This window comes from Mesoplodon densirostris, chromosome 19 (assembly GCF_025265405.1).
Source record: "Mesoplodon densirostris isolate mMesDen1 chromosome 19, mMesDen1 primary haplotype, whole genome shotgun sequence".
Classification (NCBI taxonomy): Eukaryota; Metazoa; Chordata; class Mammalia; order Artiodactyla; family Ziphiidae; genus Mesoplodon; species Mesoplodon densirostris.
In genome coordinates this window covers 4,132,449-4,156,277 of record NC_082679.1, presented here as the reverse complement: position 1 = coordinate 4,156,277, position 23,829 = coordinate 4,132,449, and the positions used below count along the sequence as shown (strand labels likewise).

At 59.9% G+C, this 23,829-nt stretch overlaps 2 protein-coding genes and 1 non-coding gene across 8 annotated transcripts; 1 reads left to right on the top strand and 2 right to left on the bottom strand.

Annotated features, from left to right (window-relative positions):
* The first annotated feature begins 3,170 nt into the window (after nt 1-3,170).
* CNOT3 (CCR4-NOT transcription complex subunit 3) lies at nt 3,171-20,368 on the top strand. Of its 6 annotated transcripts, none has more exons than XM_060085225.1 (18): nt 3,171-3,233; nt 8,733-8,807; nt 8,924-8,991; nt 9,242-9,316; nt 9,431-9,520; nt 9,734-9,862; nt 9,959-10,054; nt 11,245-11,467; nt 11,559-11,692; nt 12,165-12,221; nt 13,590-13,920; nt 13,998-14,121; nt 15,023-15,221; nt 17,095-17,194; nt 17,285-17,483; nt 17,683-17,815; nt 18,489-18,614; nt 19,944-20,368. In XM_060085225.1, exons 2-18 carry the CDS (start codon nt 8,783-8,785, stop codon nt 20,088-20,090), a joined length of 2,256 nt encoding a protein of 751 aa, XP_059941208.1. In that variant the 5' UTR covers nt 3,171-3,233; nt 8,733-8,782; the 3' UTR covers nt 20,091-20,368. The 6 variants fall into 6 exon arrangements, with proteins under 6 accessions (XP_059941208.1, XP_059941211.1, XP_059941209.1 ...); XM_060085228.1 differs by lacking the exon at nt 3,171-3,233 and adding an exon at nt 3,327-3,587 and having other exon boundaries at nt 11,248-11,467; nt 19,992-20,368; XM_060085226.1 differs by lacking the exon at nt 3,171-3,233 and adding an exon at nt 3,327-3,587 and having other exon boundaries at nt 11,248-11,467.
* TRNAE-UUC (transfer RNA glutamic acid (anticodon UUC)) lies at nt 16,075-16,147 on the bottom strand. The gene has a single exon. It is a non-coding gene; the product is annotated as a tRNA-Glu (tRNA).
* LENG1 (leukocyte receptor cluster member 1) lies at nt 20,326-23,797 on the bottom strand. Its single transcript, XM_060085338.1, has 4 exons — nt 23,347-23,797; nt 22,192-22,377; nt 21,277-21,536; nt 20,326-20,620 (listed from the first exon to the last, which is right to left on the bottom strand). The coding sequence occupies exons 1-4, from the start codon at nt 23,476-23,478 to the stop codon at nt 20,407-20,409; spliced, it is 792 nt and encodes a 263-aa protein (XP_059941321.1). The 5' UTR covers nt 23,479-23,797; the 3' UTR covers nt 20,326-20,406.
* Between the last annotated feature and the right edge of the window lie 32 nt (nt 23,798-23,829).

Sequence of the window (23,829 nt, the reverse complement as noted above, 5' to 3'; positions counted from 1 at the left end):
CTGGGTGGTCGTGGCATCTCATGCAGTTGGCCTCTGCCGCCTTCCAAGCCTCCACATTTCAACCACCAGGCGCACCTGTGAGGACGTAAGAGATGCCCAGGAAGCACTTAGCACTGGGCTCACCGTCAGGCCCCCACGACGGGGCACTTTTGTTATTCTGTCCAGTGTTTGCTGAGGACTCCCCCTCCCACCCTGGTGTGCCAAGCCCTGGCGGGGTGGAGCAGACAGGTGCCCAGCCCTGGCAGGGACTCAGTGCTATGAAAGTTCCTGCCAGGTAAAAAGAGCACCGTGCCGCCAGGGGTAGCCGACCCCATGCTGGGAGATGGGCTTCACAGCTGTTCACTTGCCTGCACGGTCAGCACTTCTCTTAATTACCCAGGAGGACCAGCCCCCGGGGGAGCGATGCCTCTCTCGCTCGAGCTTTCTCCCTGGGTCTCTTTCTGGCTCACTGGGTCCTATCTGAGATCTCTCTCTTTCTGTTCCTCTCTCTGGGACTCCCCCATCACCACTAGGGGCTCTGTGTGTGTCTCCGGTCCCCAGTCCCTCCCTCAGTCCAGGGCTCTGTCTCTGGACCTCAGAGGCCCTCTCTGAATCTCTCCCCTCCCTCACATGAAAGAGTCTGCACACCGGGGAGGTTCTTTCCAAAGGCCAGATTACCCCAGGTCACATAACTGTTTCCCCAGATTTATCCCTGAACTTTAGATCATCCTTGCTTAAAAGTGATGACCTTTGCTGATCTCTGTCTCTGGGGGTGCCAGGGAAGGGCCGTCTGTCCACCACTCTTCAGAGTCCCCATCTCCCCTGGCCAGACTGAATCGAATGGTGGAGGGGGCAAGGAGGTGTGAATCTCAAGAAGGAATCTGAGTCACCTGGCCCTGCAGTCCCGAGTACTCTTAGAGTTTCTCCAAGTTTCATATGCCTCAGAATTGCCTGGAAGGACTGTTAAAACGGGTTACAGGGCCCAGGTTTCCAATTCAGTTGGTCTACGGTGGGGCTCAAAAACGTGACTTTCTAACAACTTCCCAGGTGGTGTTTATGCTGCTGATGCAGGGACCACACTTTGAAAACCACTGCTCTAGAAAATCCTCTTATCAGATTAATGGCATGTTGGAATCATCTCAGGAATTTTCATTTCTAATGTCTGGTTCCCATCCTGAGAACCCCTTATTTAATCCGTCTAGGGCAAGGCCTGGGTATCTGGATTTTTTTTAAGCCCCCAGGTGATACTCACGTGCAGTCAAATTTGAGAACCACTGCTCTGGACCCTTGCTACTCAAAGTGTGGACTGTGGACTGTCGGCACCACCTGGTAATCTGTTAGAAAAGCAGGATCTGGGACCTCCTGAACCAGAATCTGCATTTGACAAATCCCCAGGTGATTCCTGAGAAACCTAAAAGGCCCTGCTCCATCCAGGGACCACACTTTGTTGTTTTTGTTTGTTTGTTTGTTTTAGGTGAAGTATAGTTGATTTACAACAGGGACCACACTTTAAATAACAAGGGTCTTCTGGATCAATATTTCTTAAACTCTAACGAGGGACTTCCCTGGTGGTCCAGTGGATAAGACTCCGTGCTCCCAATGCAGGGGGCCTGAGTTCGATCCCTTGTCAGGGAACTAGATTCCACGTGCCTGCCGCAAGAGTTCACATGCCACAACTAAGCAGCTGGCGAGCCGCAACTAAGGAGACCGCCTGCCGCAACTAAGACCTGGCGCAACCAAATAAATAAATATTTTTTAAAAAAGACCTCTAATGATCACCCAGGAAGTTTGTAAAAATACAGATCCCTAGGCTTCACTCCCCAGATCTGTGTGGGCCTAAGAGCACTGCGTTTTTATAAGCATTGCCTGACTTGCCACGGGCGATTCTGATGCAGTTCTCACTTGCATTTCCCTTGGATTTATCTTACTTTCCTCCGCCTAGAGGAGATGGGCAGAAACGACTTCCCATCTTGACTGTGTGACCCAGGGCAAATGCCTCCTGGTTTGCCAGAGCACCAGTGCCTAGCAAGTTTTAACCACAAGTCATTCCCCGTATTCACCCAGGTATTCATTCAGCAAACGGTTACTGAGTGCTTCTTGCTGCTAAGCGCTGGGGATGCAAAAATCCGGAGGGGGAGATTCAAATAATTAAGAAAATGACAGTATACGTGCAAAAGTAAATCCGAACGAACAGGGCTCACGTGAGCACTCAGCACAGGAGGTCAGGGAAGTTTTCCCGCTAGAAAAGACCACTGAGCTGAGATCTGAAGGACCAGTAGGCGTTAGGAGGCAGCCGCGGAAAGGGAACAGGGATTCTCATCTGTACCTTCTGCGGCGTCCTCACAACACCAGGGAAATGGAGGCGCAGAGGAGAATTACTGTCCCACGGTCACGTAACCACACAGAAGCAGGACAAATACTCCATGCCTCCATGGCGCTTCCCAACCAATTCAGCTATGCGTGATGCCAGTGACTTGGGGCATCGTCTCCTGCTTCCTTCCTTTTCTCCCTTCCTCTGTGTCTCAAAGATATGCCAAATACAGGCACCTGAAGACTGTGTAGCTCACAGACAGGGACCGGCCTGCCCGGCCAGGACCCAAGGGAGGTGGAAGGATGCATCCAGGTTCCAAGCCTGCCTGCTACGCCCCGTTTCACACGCCTTAGGAGCGGTTACCGCCCACTCGCCAAACTATTGGACGCTCTGGGAGGAACGATAACAGGGCCAACGAAGAAGAGGGGTGGACCCTCTTTCCCGGCTCCTCCCTACCAGCCCAGGGGCTGTCTTCATTGGCAGATGACTTCAGCCCGGCCCCCGCTTTGAAGGCACCTGTCTCTCTCCCATTAGGTACGCGGCCTCTATCGCCCACTCTCCATGCCTTCCTCCGCTTTCCCCACCCACTTCCTGGACCAGCCAATGACTTCAGGGCAGAATGTACCCCCACGACCAATTGAAAACGGCTCCAAACTTGACGGACGACTTCCCGCCCCTGATCAGCCTAGCTCCTCCCCCCGACCAATTGGCTTACGAGAAGGGGGCGGGTGTATCCAATCAACACGACACAGGTCTCTGGATTGACGCACGAGTCCTCGCGCTGGCGTGTTGTGCCCCGAGGCGGGAGGAGGTGGAGGAGCGGGGAAGAAAACCTGAGCCAATCCTAGCAGCCCGCGCAGGAGACCAATCGAACGCCGCGCCTTGGAGACATTGCCCAATCGACGAGAGGGGGCCGGCCGCATCCCCGCCAAGAACCAATAGGGTGCGTACGAGGGGCAAGAGCGACGTGCGGCCGGAGCAATGACAGGCCTATATTCGGGGCTCGGGGGCGGGTCGGCGCCAGAGACGAGAAGAGAGGAGGGGAGGCCTCCTCCGCCGCCGCCATCTTGGACCGGGCCCGGTCAGCTTCCGCGGAGCCATCGGCAGACGCCGCGGCCTCCCTTGAGCCCCGACCCCCGTCGTCAGAACAACCCCGGGCCCACTTCCCCCCACCCCACTTCCGCTTCGCGCCGCTATCGCGATAGCGCCCGGGCCCGGGGCGCGAGAAAAAGGCGGCGGGCGCTCGCCTCCCCCGCCTGTCGCGATACGCTCCTCAGCGGCGGCGCCAGCTCCTGTGGTGAGAGCGTCAGGCTCGACTGGGCCGGACCCCTTCCCTTCCTCCCCCGGCGCCGTCGGCCGCCTTCCCCGCCGCCTCCCGCCCCTGCGACCCCGCCGCCTGTCGCGATATGGCCGCCCCCGGCGCGGCGCCCCCGCCACCGCGCGGCCCCGGTGCTCGCCGTCGGCCCGGCGGTGCGCGGCTCCCCCGCCCCCGCTCCCTCCTCCACGCCCCTCGGCGGCACCCGGGGGTCCTCCCGCGACCCCGGCCCCGCGCGGCGTCCGCGTCGGGCCCCCGTGGGGTGTGAGGGTGCGAGGTGCCCGCCTCTCTCCGCGTCGGTATTGGCTCCTCGCTGGAAGGATGGAGGCGTCTTGGCCGCAGGTGCCCGCCCTCTCGGGGCTCAGGTGCCTGCCCCCCTCGGCAGCAGTCCCTGTGCTGGGGGGCGGTCTCCGGGCGAGGCTGCCCCCTCCGCGTGGGTGTGGGGCTGCGAGTCCCCTGGTTGAGGACCCCCGTGGCGAGAGGGGGGTCAGCCTTCCCGGGGCCAGCGCTCCTCTCTCCGCTCCCCTCCAACCGTGGGCACCACTCTCCTCTTTGGGGATGGGGTGGGGGATGAACTCCCCTGGAGTGAAGATGCCACCTCCAGGAGTTGGAGCCTCAGCCCAAGTTTCCGCCTCTGTAGTGAAAAGTTCCCCAGGTCTAAGGCTTCCACATCCCACAGCCCAGGCCTTACCCCTTGGAGGGTCAGGATTGTCCTCGGCGTTACCCGCTCAGGCCTCAGCTCTTACTCCTTGGGTCTGGGTATCGGCCTCTGGCTTGTTGGGTGCGAGCTCTGCCTGGATCCAGACTCTGCCCAACCCCCTCCCGGTGTGGGCTTCCTCTCAGATGTCACTCCCGCCTCGGGGTCCTTTTGGTGGGGCTGTTGAGCTCCCCTGGGTCTCAGGTACCTGGTTCTCTCTTGGTGGCACCTCCCAGGTTCCCGCTTTCTCCACGTTGTTAATGACCTGTTGTTGTGGGCCGCGCCAGCACCCTTGTGTCTAAGCAGGACCTGCCTGTTAGCTCAGGGGCTGTCACCTCCCCCGAGGTTGATGCTCCTGTCCTTTCGGTACTGCCCTCACCATGTAGGCTGTCGCTCCCCTCAGTCTGAGGCTTCTATCTGCATTCACATCAGTCGCTCCACTGGGGTGTCGTCTTTCCAGGGGTCAAGGATCCCACCCCCTCGGTGCTCCCCTAGGGTTGCGGGTGTGTGAGCTTCCCGGCACTGGAGAACCCTCTTGGTGTAACCGTCGTAGAACCAGGGCTCACCCCTACCCATGCCTACCCTGCTAGAACCCCCTAGGAGTGCAAGGCTTCTTAGAGCTGAGGTTCTTGTACTGTGAGGTGTGGGGTTTGGGGGCTGGAGTGGTGCCTTTTTCCAGGACGAGGAGCCTCCTCCAGGGGTAAGGTTCCTGCCTGTATTGGCCACTCTTGGATTTGAAGTGTCTCTGCCTTTCTGTGTGTCCCCTCCTGTGGGACTAAGGACCCTCTCAGGTGTTGGTGCCCAGGGCTAATGCTTCAGCCCCTGCTTGTGATGTCCCACTGGGTGGGACTAGGCTTCTGCCGTCTCCTGAGGCACAGGTTCCTTGATGTGGGGGTGTGAGATCCCCGAGACTTGAGGGGGCGACCCCACTCTTGTCACCTTCCCCAGGACTAAAGGTGCCTCTGGCGTAACCTTTCCCAGGTGGGATTTCCAGTCCCCCACCCTTGGTACTGGGCCTCGCAGTGGGGAGATAACTCCCTCTGCCCCAGGACCTAATACATCCACCTTCCGGCCTCTCAGATCTCTGTGTGACAGCGTCAGCAGCCTCCCAAGTTCAGGATGGCCTTTCAGCATCACTTCCCAGCAGGTCCGATCTCTCCCCGTGGTTCAAGGCTGCTGTGTATCGGCACGTGACAGCCCCGGGATCAGGGACCGCTTGGCTTGGTTCCCCAGGACTAAGCTTTCTGCTCCTCCTGCCCTCCTTCTCATGAGGCCTCTCTGTGTGATGTTGGGGGCTCTTTGTTACCTTCCGCCCCTCACTTGGTGCCGTTGGCTCTTGTGCCTCTGGCACACTGCTCACCCTGCCCACCCCCTCAGTGTAGGCTCCTTACTCGTGGGGATGTGCCTTCTTCTCGGACAGGGTCTTTTGGTTAAGTCTCCGCGGCCAAGGTTCCCAGCTTCCTCGGTGCCGTTTGAGGCTCCACGCGGTGAGGACACCAGGTCCGCTCTCCCTGAGATGCCTGCCTGTCTCAGAGTGGGCCTGCCGTGGTTACCTTCCCTGGAGCATCTTGGTGGACCCTCCCAGAGCGGTGGGGCTCCCAGCCCTCCAAGCATGGCACTCTTCTGTGAGGGCATCTCTACTTCAGGACTCAGGCTCCAGCGTCCTTTCTGGTCCTTTGCTGGGGATCTAAGGTACAGGCACCCTCTTGCGGTGGGGTTTTTCTGTGGAGGGGGGCTGTTGTCTCTGCCGCTAAGGCCCTTGCGTGCTGCAGTGCCCGGTCTGTCCAGGGGTGCGAGCACCTGGGCCCGGCGTACTTGCCCTCCTCTGGAGGAGCTGCCTTCCTCGGGGCAGGCCTCCCGGTCTCAGCTGTCGCCCACTTTGAGCTTCTGTCTGAAACACCACTCCCCCGGCTGGGGCTCTTGTTCCCTTGGCACCTTGCTTCCGACTCCTTCAGGACTTTCTGCCTCCACCGTCTGTTGCCCCCTCTGGAAGGTATCAACTCCTCAACTGGGCTGGGTGTCCCAGCCCATTCAGTGTGGGGACTTGGAGAAAGCCTCCCCTCCCTAAAGCGTGCAGTGCCTTGTTTAGGGGTGTAAACTGGGCGTCCTGTCCCTCTGGGCTGGAGCACCCGGCCATGCCCCCCAGCATTGGGCTCCTGGGACGGAGGCCGGGAGTATAAGCGCCTGTCTTAGCTTCCTGTACCCGCCCCCCACACCCCTGGGCAGTAAGAGGCTTTTCAGCGTTGGGGTGTTGGAGTGAAGACTCTCCCCTGCACACCTCAGTGTTGGGGTCCAGGCCCCTGTGTGAGCTCCCAGATCAAAGGCGCTTGCCCCACCTCAGTTTGAGTGCCTTCTGTGCAACTCTCTCCTGAATCCTTTTTCTGGCTGCTTCGCCTTCCTGGAGCTGGAATTTCCCGTGTTGGGATTGGACCCCACCTTGGCATGTCAGCCAGCCCTGGGCCAAGGGTGCTGCCGTTCCTCTTGCTTGCTCCTTTACGGGGGAGATCCATGCTCCCCCGAGTCAAAGGTCTGCCGTCATGCCAAGTGGGTCCCTGTGGAGGACGCTGCTCTGAGGTTGAGGGCCAGCCCCGTCCCATGGGCTTCTGGTTCTAAGGCGTGCTCTCTGACACCCTGTGCCACGGGTAGCTGCTCGCCACGTGTGATTTAAATTTTAACTAGTTAGCAGAAAAATTTTTCATTCTGTGTTGCACTAGCCACATTTGGAGCTGTCGAGCGTTCAGTGGCACAGATGGAGAATGTTTCTGTCACTGTGGAAGGTTCTGTTGGGCCGGACTCTTCTTTGCGTTCCCTTTCCAGTGGGTGGGGGCCCTCTTGCTGTGACTTCCCTCTGGGTTAAGGCTCTGAGTCCTCCGTGTAGGGCTCTTTCTGCCTGGGCAGTTGGGGCTGCTCTGGGGCACGCTGCCCTAGGCCTGTAGAGTGGGCACTCCCCAGATCTCAGGAAGCCATGCTTTTCAGTAGAGGCCCCCTCGCTGGGAGCGGGGACCTCCTGCAGCACGGCATAGCCTTCCCTCCCTGAGGCTCCCCATCTCTCCTGGTCTTGGTGTCAGGCCCTAAGGTGCCGCTTCCCCCTGGGCGAAAGCTTCTGGTGACTCCCCTTTGACCTCAGTCCCCTCTGGGTTGCATGTAACTTCCTTTAGGATGGAGGTGCCCATGTCTCTAAGTATTGGGTGCTTGTCTGAGGGTTTATGTTTCCCTGAGTCTACGTTACCGGCAGTGCACTTGACATGTAACTCCTGCGTGAGTGCCGATAGCTCCCTCACAGTTCAGGTTCCCTTTCATCCTCTCATCTTGGTCAGAGTTCTCTTTTCTCCTGCTCTTCTTTAGAGTGATGCTTTCTGCCCCCAAACCTCTAACCCTTTTTGGTGTCACCCTCTTTGGGTTAGGAGCATTATCTCCTTTGGTTTAAGAATCCTTCTCTGGAATAAACTTGTCAGAGGTCTAAAGCCCTCTTCTACTTGGGAGCCAGCCATGTCTGTGTGGGTGGGTTTAGCTTTCACGGTTGTAGGCATCTTCCATGTCCCCCCACTGCACTTCCCCTTTGTTCCTTACAACGGATACACGTATAAATGGTATCGGGCCCTTCTCCATGGGATGCAAAATTCTTTGTCTCCTGACTTGTCTGAGGAGTAACCTCTCCCTGTGTTAGGATTCTGGTCACCTGTGTGCTTGACTTCTCTATGGGAATTGTGGTCTCCAGGTCTAAGGCCTTTGTCCCTAGCAGGCAGCTGTGTGCTGCATGACATTTTCCTGCTCTAAAAAATCCTTTTGAGTATCATCTGGGGAGAAAGTGCTCCATGCTATAGGAGTTTTCCACTTCCTGGGTCAGAGGCACACAAAAATATATCTTATTTATTTACGTATTTATTTATTTTTGGCCGCGTTGGGTCTTTGTTGCTGTGCGTGGGCTTTTTCTCTAGTTGTGGCGAGCAGGGGCTACTCTTCGTTGTGGTGCGCGGGCTTCTCACTGCGGTGGCTTCTCTCGTTGCAGAGCACGGGCTCTAGGCGCGTGGGCTTCGGTAGTTGTGGCTCGCGGGCTCTAGAGCTCAGGCTCAGTAGTTGTGGCGCACGGGCTTAGTTGCTCTGCGGCATGTGGGGTCTTCCTGGACCAGGGCTCGAACCTGTGTCCCCTGCATTGGCAGGCGGGTTCTCAACCACTGCGTCACCAGGGAAGCCCCAAAAAGTATATCTATTTCCTTCTTTCAGCAAACTTCCAGAGTCCTTTTCTGGACCAGACCCTGTGCTGGGCAGTCAAGGCAGCAAAAGGAGAACTGGGCCCAGTCTGTGTCATCAGATAGTCAATGCCTCTTCCCCTTTCTATCCCATGCACCCTGTTCCCAACCTCGTTAACGTCTCTGGGTTTGGACCAGCCAGGGAGTAAATGTGTATTCCTTCCCAATCTCTCCCAGCAGCGTCCTTCTCCAAGAGAGTATGAAGAGAGCGCGTCTGTAGGGCAGGGAAGATGGCGGACAAGCGCAAACTCCAAGGTACTAGGTCCACTGCCTGCTGCCTGTGTGGACACGTGCTCACGCTCCTCGGAACTCCTCTTTGGATCCCTGCTGCCTTGGCAGGGTGCTAACGGCCTGCCTTCCTCCCTGGCCAGGTGAGATTGATCGCTGCCTCAAGAAGGTGTCCGAGGGCGTGGAGCAGTTTGAAGATATTTGGCAGAAGGTACGGGGGCTGGGCCTGAAGCTCCGGGTGGGCCTCTGGGGAGGAGAGGGCGGGACACAGCTGAGGAGTCCTGAGTGCCAGCCAGGGAGAGGGCCGCGTGTCCAGGTGCCAGGGACCTCAGGGAGGCAGCTCTGAGGTGGATGGGTCCTGGGGGGCTTGTCCCCAGAGTCCCCGGCCCGCAGAGAGAGACTGGAGTGGGCAGTAGGGCAGCCAGAACCACACAAACTCCTGGATTCTCTCCATCCCTCAGCTCCACAATGCAGCCAACGCGAACCAGAAAGAAAAGTATGAGGCTGATCTAAAGAAGGAGATTAAGAAGCTTCAAGTGAGGGGGCTGGGGGCCCGCACTCCTGTGTCCTGAGGGCGGGGGGAACAGGGAGAGGAGGGGGCGGGGGCCTCGGCGCCTGGGTCCTGAGTGTCTTGCTGTTCCCACCTCCAGCGGCTGAGGGACCAGATCAAGACTTGGGTAGCATCCAATGAGATCAAGGACAAGAGGCAGCTTATAGACAACCGCAAGCTCATTGAGACGGTAGGAGCCCAGAGTCTGCTACCTGAGAGGTGTGGGGGGGTCGGATGCCTGGGTCCCCAGAGGTCCCGAGAAGAGTGAGGTCTCTGCACCTGGGGAAGGTGGGAGGCGAAGGGCTGGGAACCTGAGAGTGGGGCTCCGGTTTGAGTGTCCACTGGCCCCGAGTCAGCTGCTCTCCCACCTCCGGGATCGCCCTTCCGACTGTGCTCTCCACAGCAAATGGAGCGGTTCAAAGTTGTGGAGCGAGAGACCAAGACCAAAGCCTACAGCAAGGAGGGCCTGGGCCTGGCACAGAAGGTGGACCCTGCCCAGAAAGAGAAGGAGGAGGTCGGCCAGTGGCTCACGGTGAGTCAGGGGAGAGGAGGAGGTGACCTGGGGCCCGGACCCTGGCGGTAGGAGAGGAGTCTGGCTGACCGCTTGCCTTTCCCCTCCCACCCCCAGAATACCATCGACACCCTAAACATGCAGGTGGACCAGTTTGAGAGTGAAGTGGAGTCGCTGTCGGTGCAAACACGCAAGAAGAAGGGCGACAAGGATGTGAGTGGGGGGCCCCTGTGCCCAGAGAACAGAGATGGGCTGGCCATGAGGAGAGGCCGGCTCTCTGGGCTGCGGGAGTCAGGGCCTGGGCTCCTGAGGCAGGCAGGGCCGGCAGCTGGGATTAGGGGGTCAGGGGGTGGGATGGGGAGGGCTTAGCAGCTGACTGGAGGGTGTGGCATGCAGGGAACAGGTGAGGCAGACTCCAGGGTCCCACCTGGGTGTCTGGGTAAACATTGGGGCAGACAAGAAGAGAAGCCCTTTGGGGGAAGATGCTGAGCTCTGCTTGGGTCACAGAGTAAGTGTGAGACCCGAGGGCCGCCCAGGGCGGGGCGGTTGAGGAGCTGCGGCTGCGGCCTCACAGCACCTAGAGGGCCCGGGTGCTAAGGAGAGGACAGCGGGTGTGGACAAGGCGGGGCATGGAGGAGCGTCTCATTGCGCCTGAGGAGAAGAGTGGTCTGAGACAAAGCCAGGGCTCAGGACCCAGATTCCAGAAAGCCAGGGTTGTAGGGTCCGAGTTCCTGGGGCTGCAGACTGTCTCTGCGTATTGACCCAGGAAGTACGGGGGACAGAGCTGGCTCCTCGGGAAGCCGGGGGCGGCGATGTGCCAGAGTTGGGGGTCTGAGACTGAGGAGTCTGGAAGCGTGGGCTTGGAGGGAGGTCCTTGCAGACAGGAGGGATTTGGAACTGGGGCTAGGATGTCAAATCCTAAAGCGGGGGGGGGGGCCTCGGGAGGGAGCCTAGGAGACAGGCCTCTGAATCTGGGCTTCCTCTTAGGGACACGTGGATGGGGATGGGGGTCATGGTGGTGACAGATGCTCAGAGTTGTAAACAACAAGCTTCCCCCAAACGGGGATTGCCATTATTACTGTTAGAGCAAGACAGGGGCGGCTGTGCTCCTGTATCCCAGAAGGTGGTCGGAGCTGGTGGGTGGGCTGGATGGTCAGGCGGGGTGCAGATTGGGCCACGTTGTAGGGGAGACGCTGGGATCCCTGGCTCCTTCAGCAGTTTTCAGGGATGTCGGGGTGGGAGGAGCTGCGGGATCCCTGAGGGGTCAAGGCGGGCAGACCCCGGAGGGGCTGGAGTGGGGCCTCTGGGTCTCCACCAGGGTCAGGGACTGAGGACGGGTTCTGTGGGGGCAGGAGGGGCAGGGCAGGCCCTGCAGCCCCTGAGCCTGGCCCTGGGCTCGCCAGCAGAAGCAGGACCGGATCGAGGGCCTGAAGCGGCATATCGAGAAGCACCGCTACCACGTGCGCATGCTGGAGACCATCCTGCGCATGCTGGACAACGACTCCATCCTCGTGGATGCCATCCGCAAGATCAAGGACGACGTTGAGTACTACGTGGACTCGTCCCAGGACCCCGACTTCGAGGAGAACGAGTTCCTCTATGACGACCTGGACCTCGAGGACATTCGTGAGGCCCGGGGTTGGCCTGCAGGTGAAGGGTGGTGGAGGCCTGGGGGAAGGCGTCCGCCCCAGCTCACACAGCCTCCACGCCCCCACAGCACAGGCGCTGGTCGCCACCTCCCCGCCCAGCCACAGTCACATGGAGGATGAGATCTTCAACCAGTCAAGCAGCACGCCCACCTCGACCACCTCCAGCTCGCCCATCCCACCCAGCCCAGCCAACTGCACCACGGTGAGGCCTGTGGGTCTGAGTCTCCAAGGAGGACACGGGGGCTGGGGGCTGAGGAAATGTCCTGCAGGAGGGGAACCTCGGTATCCAGGGTCTGGGCCCCAAGGGCTGTAGATTGCCGATAGGGCGGTTAGGGCCACACGTGGGTCCTGGGTGTGGAGGAAGGAGGCTGGTGCCTGGGGTGCCGAGGAGCCTGGGCACTGGACACCTGGGAAGGGATGGAGGGTTGGATTCTCGAAGGAGAGCAGGTTCCTGGACCCTTAAGAGCCTGGCATGTGGTGCTGGCCCCCAGAAGACAAGCACCCTAAGGGGCAGGGTTTAGGTAGGTTCCCTAGTGAGATGAAGGTCATAGGGGCTTGAACAGCTCTGGGGCTGGAAGGTAGGTCAGCTGGGTTCAGGTCAAGGGGTTCGGAGATAGGAGTCTCTGTCAGGTTCCTAGAGACACAGGTTTCTGACTGCACCTTTCAAACCTCAGGAAAACTCTGAAGATGACAAGAAAAGGGGACGCTCGACGGATAGTGAAATCAGCCAGGTGGGTCCGATGGGCGTCGGACGTTGATGGGCCCAGCACTCGCTCATTCGCTGGTTTCCAGAGGCTTACTGAGGTCTGAGTATGGCCCCCGTGCTGGGCTTTGGGGACGCGGTGGGTCACGCTGCCCTGAGGGAGGCCTGCAGTACTGATGGGAAGGCAGACAGGTGCGTGGCTGGTGCTGTGGTCGGGAGGAGCTTCTTGGGAAGGGCGTCTGCCCTGGGCATTAGAGGAAGATACACTCCCGTGTGGGGCCGCAGCAGGAGACAGAGGCCAGTCGTGGTGGACGTGGAAGTGTGCAGAGGTGAGCCCAGCCAGGTGCGCTGGGCTGACCGCGAGCGCAGGACCTTAGATTGTCGGGCTGGGGGGCCCACACCAGGTGGACCAGCTCTGAAAGGGCCCAGCAAGCCCCAGAAGTGATAGGTCAGAAACCACACAGGTTTCTTTTCTTGGGCGTGCTCTGGGCCTTGGCTGTGCAGATGGTGCACATCACAAGTTTCCAAGAGGGGAAGTGCCTCTGAGAGTTTTTTCTCCTTAGTGAGCCTTGTGGATTCTGCTCACGTCTCCCAGGGCAGCAGCACGCTTTAGGAAATGCTGCTGCACCAGAATGCTGTCTTTAGGCAGGAGGAAAGTGAGCCTGAAACCCCTCTGTGGGCTCATCGGAGGGCTGGTCCTGAGGGAGACCCTGAGGGCAGAATTAATGAGGCTGGTGTGGGACCCGGGTGACCATGCGTGGTGTTGGGAAGGAGTTGGTTGCAAGTCCTGCTTGGTGCGGAGTGAGCGTGAGGTGCCCGTGGGGCCTCAGGGTGGGTCCAGGAAGCGGTGAGGACGGCAGCTGGGTAGGCTTGAGAGAGATGGTCAGCAGCTCAGCCGCGGGCTGTCGTGGGCACGTTACCCCACGTACTTTGTGGGGTATTGGTCATTAACGGCCCCTTGAGTTGCTTTTGGGACCCTTTAAGTGACATTCAGAATTACTATCCTATTTTTAGCTGTCCTCTCTTCTCCCCTTGGACTTCTGGCTGGGTCCAGCTAACCTCTTAGTGAGGCCATTGATGTGTTTCCCACTGCTCCCCTGTCATCAGGTGGGTGGGTTTCTCTTACACCCACGTGGTGTCTCAGATCCCTGTGGGACATCGTGGGGATGTCCAGGCAGGACATGGCAAGCTGGATGCAGGCTAGAAGTGCACGAGTGTTGTGCGCATGAAGGTGGAGGTTGAAGCCATGAGGGCGAATGGGGGTCATCTGGGTCCCCAGGGAGGGGCAGCAAGGCCAGCACTGAGGATGGAGCCTTGTTCCGGGGAGGGGTGTGCGGGAGGCTGGTGAGACCTGCGGCCCACTGGGTCCTGACCCTCTCCTCCCTCCCACCTGCAGTCTCCAGCCAAAAACGGCTCCAAGCCTGTCCACAGCAGCCAGCACCCTCAGTCCCCAGCTGTGCCGCCAAGCTACCCCTCCGGCCCCCCGCCCGCCGCCTCTGCCCTGAGCACCGCCCCTGGCAACAACGGGGCCCCTGCCCCGGCAGCACCCCCAGGCGCCCTGGGCGCCAAGGCCAGCCCAGCTCCCAGCCACAACTCGGGCACGCCCGCCCCCTACGCCCAGGCTGTGGCCCCGCCAGCTCCCAGTGGGCCCAGCCCCGCGCAGCCCCGGCCCCCCAGCGTGCAGCCCGGCGGAGGCGGAGGCGGAGGCAAGCAGAACGGCGCCACCAGTAAGTGGGAGGCGGCCGGGCGGGGGGTCCTGGGGTGGCTGCCGCAGGCCGCTTTCAGCCCCTCTTCCTTCCCCCAGGTTACAGCTCAGTAGTGGCAGACAGCCCGGCAGAGGTGGCTCTCAGCAGCGGCGGGGGCAGCAGTGCCAACAGCCAGGCCCTGGGCCCCCCGTCTGGCCCCCACAACCCACCTCCCAGCACCTCGTGAGTGTCCAGCCTCGGGCAGGGCTGGGGACAGGCAGCCTTTGGTGCAAGGAGGCACGGGGCCGCCCTCACGGCCGCCACACGGTGCAGACACGCGCCCTGCCCTTGCCAGTGGGGACCCGCCCAGAGCTCTCTCCCACCCGCTTAGGTGCTGGGTCCCGACTTCTTCCCAGCTGGGGTATCGTATACGTGTGTCCCCCAGCTCTGCCCTAGAACATTCCTCGCCTGAGTGGGATTGTTCTCAGAGCCCCCCGGTGACCCGCTGGAACGCTCTGGCTCTCCCTTTCCTGCAGGAGTCTTGTACCCTTCCGCCTCCTCCCTTTTCTGTGTCCTTCCCCAGGGCCTTCCTCACTCCGTCAGGGGCTCAGTGTCCACTTCTCACAGTGAAGGATCCCAGTCGTCCGTCCTCTCCCCAGCCACCCCTCCAGATTGTAGGTCAGACCATTTCCCAGAAGAGTGGCCCAAGAGAGAGCTCAGCGTCCTGTGTGGGACACGGGGAAGACCTCCCCGGACCCTCCCTCCCTCCTCCTCCCCGGGTGCCTCACCCCTGGGCTCTAGGTGGGCTGCTCTCTTGTGTGGTTGTTTCCCACCCCCTCCTACACGGGCCACTCCGCGTAAGAAGTGGTCCCACCTGCTTCCTAGAGAACGTTTAGCCGTGTGGTCTCTGGGAGCGTCCTGAGAATGCTTGTTTCCACCTCCACAGCCCTTTACTGGGAAGTGATGGCAAGGGGCGGCTCTCCCTTCGCCCAGAGAGCTTCTCTCCTGTCTGCGCCCCTCAGCTGGCCCCATGTTCTGTGCATTCTCCCTTTTTGACTCCTTCCCCCGATCACCCAAGTCTTCCTGTCCGTCCCGCTGTTGGGGACCCTCCTCTGAGCCTCCAACCCTTTGTACCCCTCCCCAGGAAGGAACCCAATGCGACAGCCCCAACGGGGGCTGGGGGCGTGGCCCCAGGCTCAGGGAACAACTCGGGGGGACCCAGTCTCCTGGTGCCACTACCTGTGAACCCTCCCAGCTCCCCGACACCCAGCTTCAGCGAGGCCAAGGCGGCCGGCGCCCTGCTCAATGGACCTCCACAGTTCAGCGCTGCCCCGGAGATCAAGGTGGGCCCCGCACATCCCCGGCGGGCCCCGAGCCTCTCTGTCCTGGCCCTGTGTCTCCACTGCAGATGGTCGCTGTCCCCTGGCTGCAGGTCTCTACCTGCCATCTCCACCTCCAGCCCTCGCTGTGTCGCTCTGGCTTCTCTCCCCTGGCACACCTGCGTGCTCACATCATCTCCGGGCTTCTCTGCCACCCGCCCCCACCTGGGTCTCTGTCCCTCTGGGCACTTTCCTTGCTCCTGGCTTGCTCGGTCCCCGGGTGTCCACTGTCATTGCCCTCCTTCCAGCCCTCGGTCATTTCTCCCCATAAGACATTACTTCACATGACCCACCATCCAGAGCTCACCGCCCTCTTGCCTTCTACAAAAACATTTTAAGTCCAGAAAATACTTGATGTCTGCTCTGAGCCACTTTGTGCTGGGTAAACGTAGCCGCTTCCCACCTTCCGTACAGGGAGCAGAGTGGGACTGTATGGCGGGCGTGTCTGGGTGGGGTGGGGGCCGGGGTGCTGTGGACCCACGTGCGTGCATCTGACTTAACCTGGGGAAGCAGTCCAGCAAGGTTTCTGAGGTGGAACCGGGGCCAGGTCGTGTGGGTCACAGTGGCAGGCGGGGCTGACAGGGAGAAGTGGCTCTCCCGGGCTGGAGTTCTACGAGGGGCTGATGCCAGAGCTGTAGTTAGAAGGCTGGAAGCAGGGTTCAGCGGAGGCGAGAGGAACGGGGTGCAGGCTGGCTGCAGGGCCAGAGTCTGAAAGGGCAGCAGCAGGACGTGGGGTGACCATCTGGGCAGTGTGTTTTGGGGTTTATTTGGGGTTTTTTGTTTTTTTGGCCACACCACGTGGCTTGCAGGGTCTTAGTTCCCTGACCAGGGATTGAACCCGGGCCCTCCGCAGTGAAAGTGCGGAGTCCTAACCACTGGACCGCCAGGGAAGTCCCTGGGCCAGTGTGTTTTAACTTCACTTCCACAGAAGGCAGGATGACGAGGGCCCCACTGTCAGGGTCCAAGCCCTGCGTTGCCTCCTGTACCTGCCTTCATCTGGAAAATGGAAGTAATCACAGTCACTCCTCAACTACAATAGGATGCTTGGGAATAGTCCTCATAAGGCTCTCAGGAGAGCTTCTGCCTCAGAGTGAGCACCGAAAGTTTAGGAATACGACAGACAGGAAATTCAGTGTGTGCATTTTTCTGGGGGAAAAAATGAGCCTTGAGAGTCTCAAAACAGGTCCACGACATTTTTTTTTTTTTTTTAAATTAGTGGGTGAGTGGTGGAAAGGTTTTGAGTAGAAAAATGACAGAGAAAGACATGGCTGGAAAGGTCCCTCGGGGGCCTGTGAGACCAGGAGAGTGTGGGGTGTGAAGGTCTGGGCGGCAGAGGATAGGCCCTCAGTGCAGGTGCCCCCGAGGGAAGAAAGGCCTCGGTGACTGAAGGGCGTGGGGACTGGGGTGGCGAGAGGAGTGGAAGGCGACTGCCAGTGGCCAGCGGTGGCTGGCGGCCGCGGAGAGGGGCAGGGGGTCTTAGTGACGCACGTGGGGCAGCCGGCAGTGGGCGGGCTCCTCCCAGCGTGTAGGCGTGCAGACAAGTGGGAGCTGCTGTGGGTTCTGTGACGGCGGTGGTGCTCGGGCTCTCCGCTGGTGTGTTACTGTCGCGGGGCTGCACAGCAGGGTCCACACATGCCAGGCGCCCATCTGTCGGTGGACACTTGGTCGTGTCCAGGTTTTCTCCCCGCTGTTAGGTGCTGCAGTGGATGTACTCTTACACTAACGGCCTTGGCTTAGGTGAAGCCCCACCAGAGCAGGCGAGGGTGCCGGGGCCCACGAGGACCCAGTGCCAGCCCTCGGCCCTGGACCTCAGGCCAGGCACCTCTTCCCTCCCCAGGCCCCTGAGCCTCTGAGCTCTTTGAAGTCCATGGCAGAGCGGGCAGCCATCAGCTCCGGCATCGAGGACCCTGTCCCCACGCTGCACCTGACTGAGCGAGGTGAGCGTCCGGGGGTGTGGCGGGCCATCCAGGAGGGGCCGGACGCACCAGCCTCACCGCTTGCCGGCCCCACCTCTGCCCTCCCCGCAGACATCATCCTGAGCAGCACGTCAGCTCCCCCGGCCTCGGCCCAGCCGGCCCTGCAGCTGTCGGAGGTGAACATACCGCTGTCGCTGGGTGTGTGTCCCCTGGGGCCTGTGCCCCTCACCAAGGAGCAGCTCTACCAGCAGGCCATGGAAGAGGCCGCCTGGCACCACATGCCCCACCCCTCAGACTCTGAGCGTATCCGGTGAGGGGCCACGCGGGGTGGGTACGGGCCCCTGTGTCTGAGGGAGCCTTGACCTGGGCTCCCCACAGGACACAGGGACTGAGGCGGTAATGCTGGGTGATGTGGTGCCTGAGACGCTCCCTTTGATCCACGAGAGAGAAGAAGGCAGGGAGGCCGGGGGCTGCCACGCACCAGCACTGACCGTCTGCCCCCCCCACAGGCAGTACCTCCCCCGGAACCCCTGCCCGACGCCCCCCTACCACCACCAGATGCCGCCCCCGCACTCGGACACTGTGGAGTTCTACCAGCGGCTGTCGACTGAGACGCTCTTCTTCATCTTCTACTATCTGGAGGTACAGCAGGGCCCCCGGGGCAGCCTCGGGCCCCCCGGCTTCGCCGCCACCGCCGCCGTCCCCCCTCGGGCTGGAGGGGTGAGGTGGGTGCCCCACTGCGGCCACCGGGACCGCACCCCTCCCCTCCCCCAGTCCTGGCCCCCCCCCCAAACCAGACCCCTCCCTGTCCCCACTCCAGTGCTGAGGTGTCAGGTCAGTTGAGGCTGAGGGCTGGGTTGGTCTAGCGCAGCACCCAGGGAGCCCAGCCCCACGGTGCCTGTCCCAGTGACTCTCACTGTGCCAGCACGCTGCTCGCTGGCACGTACTCGGGCCTCCCTGGGGACCGCTAGGGAGGGAGCTGTCCAACTTCTGCGTGACCCAGTGAGTCACCGGTGACCCCCTCCCTCATCCAGCCTTGAGAAAGTTTCTAAACTGCCTCCTCTCAGCTCTCATCACGATTAGTTTCTCTTCCTTCTCAAAGCTTCTCTGAAAGCAATTTCCACCTCCTGTCTCATTTTCCTTCTCCTGACCAGCATTGGTACGTTTTATGCCCCAGCCCATCCGTACTTGGATTGTCCGGCCCAACCTCGGTCTGTGGCGGGGCCTAAGGTCAGCCCTGTCGCCCTGCCCCGCCCACCTGGCCCCCACCCAGTTGCAAGGCCCCCTGACCCCCGTTCCACCCTTCCGTCCCCAGGGCACTAAGGCACAGTACCTGGCAGCCAAGGCCCTAAAGAAGCAGTCGTGGCGATTCCACACCAAGTACATGATGTGGTTCCAGAGGCACGAGGAGCCCAAGACCATCACTGACGAGTTCGAGCAGGTGAGGGCCCCTCCCTGTGCCCCGTCCACTCTGGTCCCGCTGGCTGAGTCCGGGTAGAGTCCCCACTCCACACGCAGACTGGCAGCCCTGCTGCCCGCTCCCTTCGCCACCACCTCCAGCCAGCTCGGTCCCTCAGGCCGTCTGCCCTGCCTGGGACGCCGTCCTCTTCCTTTCTCACTGGCCAGCTTGCGGTCACCCCAGAGGCCCCAGCCTCCATGTCCTTCCTCAGAGGAGCCTTCCCCAGGCGCACACACAGCCTGTGCCTCTGCCCCTCCTCTGGCACGGTGGGGGGATGTGGTGTCTCCCACCCAAGACCATGGGCTGCACTGCACGGGGACCTTGACAGTCCCCAGCACCCAGCAGAGAGGGACTCAGCAAACACGGATGGGGAAGCTCTTTTGTTGTTCTCATAATTGATTGATTGGGACCTCCCACTTCTTGCCAAACACTGGAGCCAGACTACCTGGTTTGGAACCCAGCTCTAGCTGGTGACCGTGGACAATTCACTTGAACATCTGTCTCTATTTCCTTATCTGTAAAAACGGGGTAACAGCACCTACCTTTATGCAGTTGTTACGAGGATTAAATGAGTTGATAACGTGTAAGTGCTAAACGGTGCCTGCTACGTAGTGTCACGGGCGTGCTGTACTTTATTTCAACTCTTAGTTGGTATGTTCCACAGTGGTTTTTTTCCACCAAATCTTTACCTGATGCCAAGCACTGAACAAGGGCCGTGTCCTCAGGGAACTCAGTCTCCTCTCCTCCATTCCTTCAGGTTCTTTGAAGCATTTCCACCCTTCATTCAGAACCCGGCCCCATTCCCACCCTGTCTTCTTGGACACTAACTAACTACAGATCCTGTCCCCTCCCGGTTTGGTCCAAAGTAATCCTCTAAGTTAGTGTATTTCCAGGCATCAATCCTTCAGAAGTTCCCACACCACCGCTGTTGCCAGTAAAACGGCTGTCCTGGCAGCGTGCCTGGATGTATGTAGACTCCAAGCCTGTTCCATGGCCTCAGGGGTTTTGTGAAGACTAAACCCACCCTAGGACATACATCACGTACTCAGCACGTGATCAGTGCTCGAAAAGCTACAGCCATCGAGAGAAGCAATAGGATGTTTGGCACACGTACCCGGCCGGGGTCGAGGCCGCCTCTGGCACGTGACCTCCCTGCACCTCCCTCTGCTTCCTCTGAAGCGGGAGGGATAACATTTCCCACCTGAGAAGAGCCTTGTGAGGGTGGAGTGAGACGTGTGCATGCAGGGCAGTTGGCCTGGTGCCTGGCTCCTCCATGGCCCTGAGACCTGTCCCTCTGTCGGTCTGACCCAGATCCCCGACCACCTCGTCCACTCACTGACCGCCTTCTCCCCCGGCCAGGGCACCTACATCTACTTTGACTACGAGAAGTGGGGCCAGCGGAAGAAGGAAGGCTTCACCTTTGAGTACCGCTACCTGGAGGACCGGGACCTCCAGTGACACCGGCCCCTCCCTCCACCCTTCCCTCCCCCCGCATGCTGATCCCCCTGCCCAGGTGAGGGCCCTGCCCTGGAAGACTGGGGGGAGGCCCCAGGCCATAGGGCAGCCCCCTCCCCCAGGAAGCAGGGAGGGAGCCGGGAGGCTTTCTCTTCCTCTCAGCCCCACCCTGGGGGCCCGGGGGCGAGGGCTGCCCCCTCCTCCCCTCCCCAGTGAGGGACATTTTTTGGTAAACCTATTTTCATTTTGGAAAATATTTATGAATAAATAGTTTTATATGACGGCTGGCAGCAGCAGCCTCTCCTGTACCCCCTCAGAGTCAGTGAGCCAGGGGGTCTTCCTGCTGGCGGGGGCGCCGGGCCAGCTGGGGGTTGAACTGGGAGTTGTACCGCCTCCGCCGATCGTCCACCTCTTCTGGCTGATCCTCCTGGGCTGCCGTGCCTCCAATCCGGGCCAGCAGGGCCTCTGCCCGAGCCCTCTCAGCCGCCTCCCGCTGGAGACGTTCAGCTCGAAGCCGGTCCAGGGATGGGGGTCTGGGAGGAGACGAGAGTTGGTTCAGGAAGCTGGTAGCCCCAGGAGGCCCCGCCCTCCCCCACTGTCCTCTGGGAGGGAGCTGCCACCTGGGAGGGAAGCAGACTGGTGCTGGGACCCTGAAGCTGGCCTCACCACCTCTACAGGTGGGTGCCCCTCCACCACGAAGCGGCTGTGTGGCACTGAGCACAGCCTGGCCCTCCCCATTCCCTCACCTGTGGGAGAAAGGAGACGGGTCGGTATACCCGATCTACACTCAGGGGTCTGCATCCTAGGGACACAAACCTGCTTTTACTCTAGCCCCGTGGTTCTCACACTCTGGTCTCAAAAACTGAACCTGAGAGAGCTTCGTTGCAGTGGATTTTATCTTCCTGCGTAGAAACCTGAGGCGTCTGAACACAGGCGACTGTTCCACCACATCAGTGGTGGTGTCGTCTCCTATCATGTAGCCTCTAGGAGCCCCGAGAACAAGAGTGAAAAATTTAAACCATGTTATGAAAGTAGGCAGACCCCGTGAAGGGGTGTCAGGACCCCCGGGGTCCCTGGACCACGTGTTGAGAACGCGTATCTAGGCCCCAGAGCCCTCTCGTCCCAACCAGAGAGCGCTTCCATGGTGCTCACGTGGCCATGGCCAGCCCCCACGGCCCAGGCTCCTTACTCTTTGGGCCGTTTCTCAGGTCTCTCCTTTTCCTTTCTGCTGTGACTGCCATTGTCACCACTGTGCTTTCTCTTCTTCCCCAAATGTTTCTGCATCTCGCACAGAGGGTCCAGGCGGTTCTTGACCTTCTCATCTGGTCCTGGACCAGACGGGGGGCCGCCCCGCCTTGGGGGGAGCTGGTACCAAGGGAGCTGAGTCTGGGCTTCTGCTGCACTCTGGCCCAGGTACGTCAGGATGCCCAGAGCCTTCTCTTGCCTCTCCTGAGGAAGACAGAAAATGTGGAAGTGAGACTGTCAAGTCTCCTCTTGGGGAACCCAGGGACACCCAAGGTTCCTGAGGCAGAACCAGACACTGAGCCAACAGGCCTGTCATGAGCCAACTCTGCCAGGTGCTGGGGACACAACAGACCAGTACGTGTGGGGCTCCTGCTCCGGGGGCACAATGGCAGCTTCAGAAACAAAAAGCACAGGAAGGAGGGGACAGGGTGGAGCTGCTTTAGGTTAGGGTTCAAAGGCAGGCATCTTTGGGGAGACGACTGAAGAAAAACCTGAGAGAAGCAAGCAAGGGAGAGGAGTGACCGAGGTGGGGGGAGGAGGCAAGTTCAGAGTTTAATGGGAAATCCCTGAGAGCAGGTGAGTGACAGGATCGGATTTACATTTAAAAGCCCCTTAACACTTCCCAAATATCCATAGGCTCTGGACAGCAAGTTAGAGACCTGAGAGGTCTGTACCTAGCTGCCGGCAATAACCAACACCTCTTAAGTGCTATGTTTTGGTACTGTTCTGAGTTCCCTACATTAGCTTGTTTAATCCCCAGCATATCCCTAAACACTCCTTAGTCACACCTGACGGGCAAGGTGCTCCCCTTCCCCCAGGTCCATCCATGACTCTGAGGAAGAGGGTAAGACCGACTTACTTTCTCTCGTCGCTTCTCTTCCTCGTACTCTTTATTGCCTCTGCTCACCCCCTTCCCTTCTTCCAGCAGCTCTCGAAACAGATCCACAGGGCCAGAACTGCTTGGGGCTTCTGCTGCTGCTGCTGCTTCAGCCGCAGGTAGTGAGTTCTGATGCCTGGCTTTCTTCCGTAGGAACTCTGTGCGGGCCTGGGGGAAAAGGAAGGTATAGGCAGAACGTTCAGAACCTAGATGTGACTCCAGGAACTGTGAGCCTGGTGCCGACCCCAGAAAACCGCAGGCCGTGGTGCTGGGGGCTGTAAAGGAAGGGAGCAGGGGCGCTGGGAGCCCGGAAGAGGCACCTGTCCCAGCCTGCGAAGAGGGTGGGGGAATGAGGCGACGCCTGGGTTTGTAAGCTACCTTTCGAACAGTAAACCAGGGGGGTTCCCAATCTCGAGTGACACAGTAAAAACAGCTACGAAGGCAGCCAATTCGTGTATTAGGACAGGTGATCTGAATTCCAGGCAGGGCTCCATGTCGCTATCCCCAGTTGATTTGCAATTTCTACTGATAAATGTGAATTTTAAAAACCCTGACTACCTCCCAGCCAGTGTTGACAATCAGATAAGCCAAAGGACAGGAAGCTAGGTGTAAACCAAACAGGTTAGTAGTTATAAAGAGAGCCTCTAGTGTTTGCGTGTGGGCAGCGGTGCAGGCAAAAGGCTCGCCCGACAGAGCGGAACTGGCTTGTTCCACTGTCATTTCGCTGTGTCTTCCTCTCCGAAGCCATCTCACCTCTCTGCACAATGGAAATGACAGCCTCTCTAAGAACGAAGAGTGCATAAGAGATTTGGCAAGTCAAGCGCTCTGCACGGGGCGAGCATACAGTAGGCGCTTACTAAATAGGGAGTTTGTGCAGGTAAACTAAAAAGTGGTCCGAGTTTCCTTGAATTGTCCAGGGCTTCTCTTATTCATGAGCTCCTACTCTAGGAGTGGGGAGAACCAAGACCTGGGAGACCTCGAGGTGGGCCCCGCAAAAGACCGCACACGCTTCCAGGGAGCCCGGCCCCTAATTCCGCACGGTGTGCATTGCGCCTGCGCGCCGCCCCACTTCCGGTCCCTCCCGAGGCGCCTGGGCGCTCCGCCCCAGAGCCTCGCCCGGCCGGACTGGGAGCTTACCTCTTGCTGAGCGAGCAGCACCCTCCGCTCACGCTCTTTCTCCTCCTTCCGGGCTTGGGCCTCGTCACGCCGCACGCGGGCGACATTGTCCTTGTTCCGGACGTGCCAGCTCTTCTTGGGTAAGATATTCATGGCGCCGTAGCTGTCCACGGACTGGCAGGCCCGCCTTCTAGCACTTCAGATTGGCGAGAGGATGGCCCCTCCCTGTCTCGGCCATGGATTGGTCCTGGACTATTTGGCACGCCCCTCTGGGTCTGTGGCGAAAGTTGATTGGCTGAGACGCCCACCTCCCATCGCCCGGAATTGCGCGTGGGGTCGCCTAGCGACCGCCTCTTATCAAGATTCTGAGTCAATCACAAGTGCCCCCGCCCGGACGCTACTGAACGCGGCCTCTGATTGGCTGGCACTCCCGCCAGGTCCTCTCGCGGATGAGCCCGCCGGGCCGACCCACAGGTACACACATTTGATTGGCTTATGTCCCGC

What these genes read in the sequence shown, in the direction of transcription:
- CNOT3 (XM_060085225.1), top strand. Translation starts at nt 8,783, where the DNA reads ATGGCGGACAAGCGCAAACTCCAAG. An exon ending in CGGATAGTGAAATCAGCCAG is followed by an intron (nt 12,222 to 13,589) that starts GTGGGTCCGATG and finishes TCCCACCTGCAG; the next exon opens with TCTCCAGCCAAAAACGGCTC. An exon ending in GCGCTGCCCCGGAGATCAAG is followed by an intron (nt 15,222 to 17,094) that starts GTGGGCCCCGCA and finishes TTCCCTCCCCAG; the next exon opens with GCCCCTGAGCCTCTGAGCTC.
- LENG1 (XM_060085338.1), bottom strand. Translation starts at nt 23,478, where the DNA reads ATGAATATCTTACCCAAGAAGAGCTGGCACGTCCGGAACAAGGACAAT. An exon ending in TGCTGCTCGCTCAGCAAGAG is followed by an intron (nt 22,378 to 23,346) that starts GTAAGCTCCCAG and finishes CTTTTCCCCCAG; the next exon opens with GCCCGCACAGAGTTCCTACG. An exon ending in CCTGAGAAACGGCCCAAAGA is followed by an intron (nt 20,621 to 21,276) that starts GTAAGGAGCCTG and finishes GTCTCCTCCCAG; the next exon opens with ACCCCCATCCCTGGACCGGC.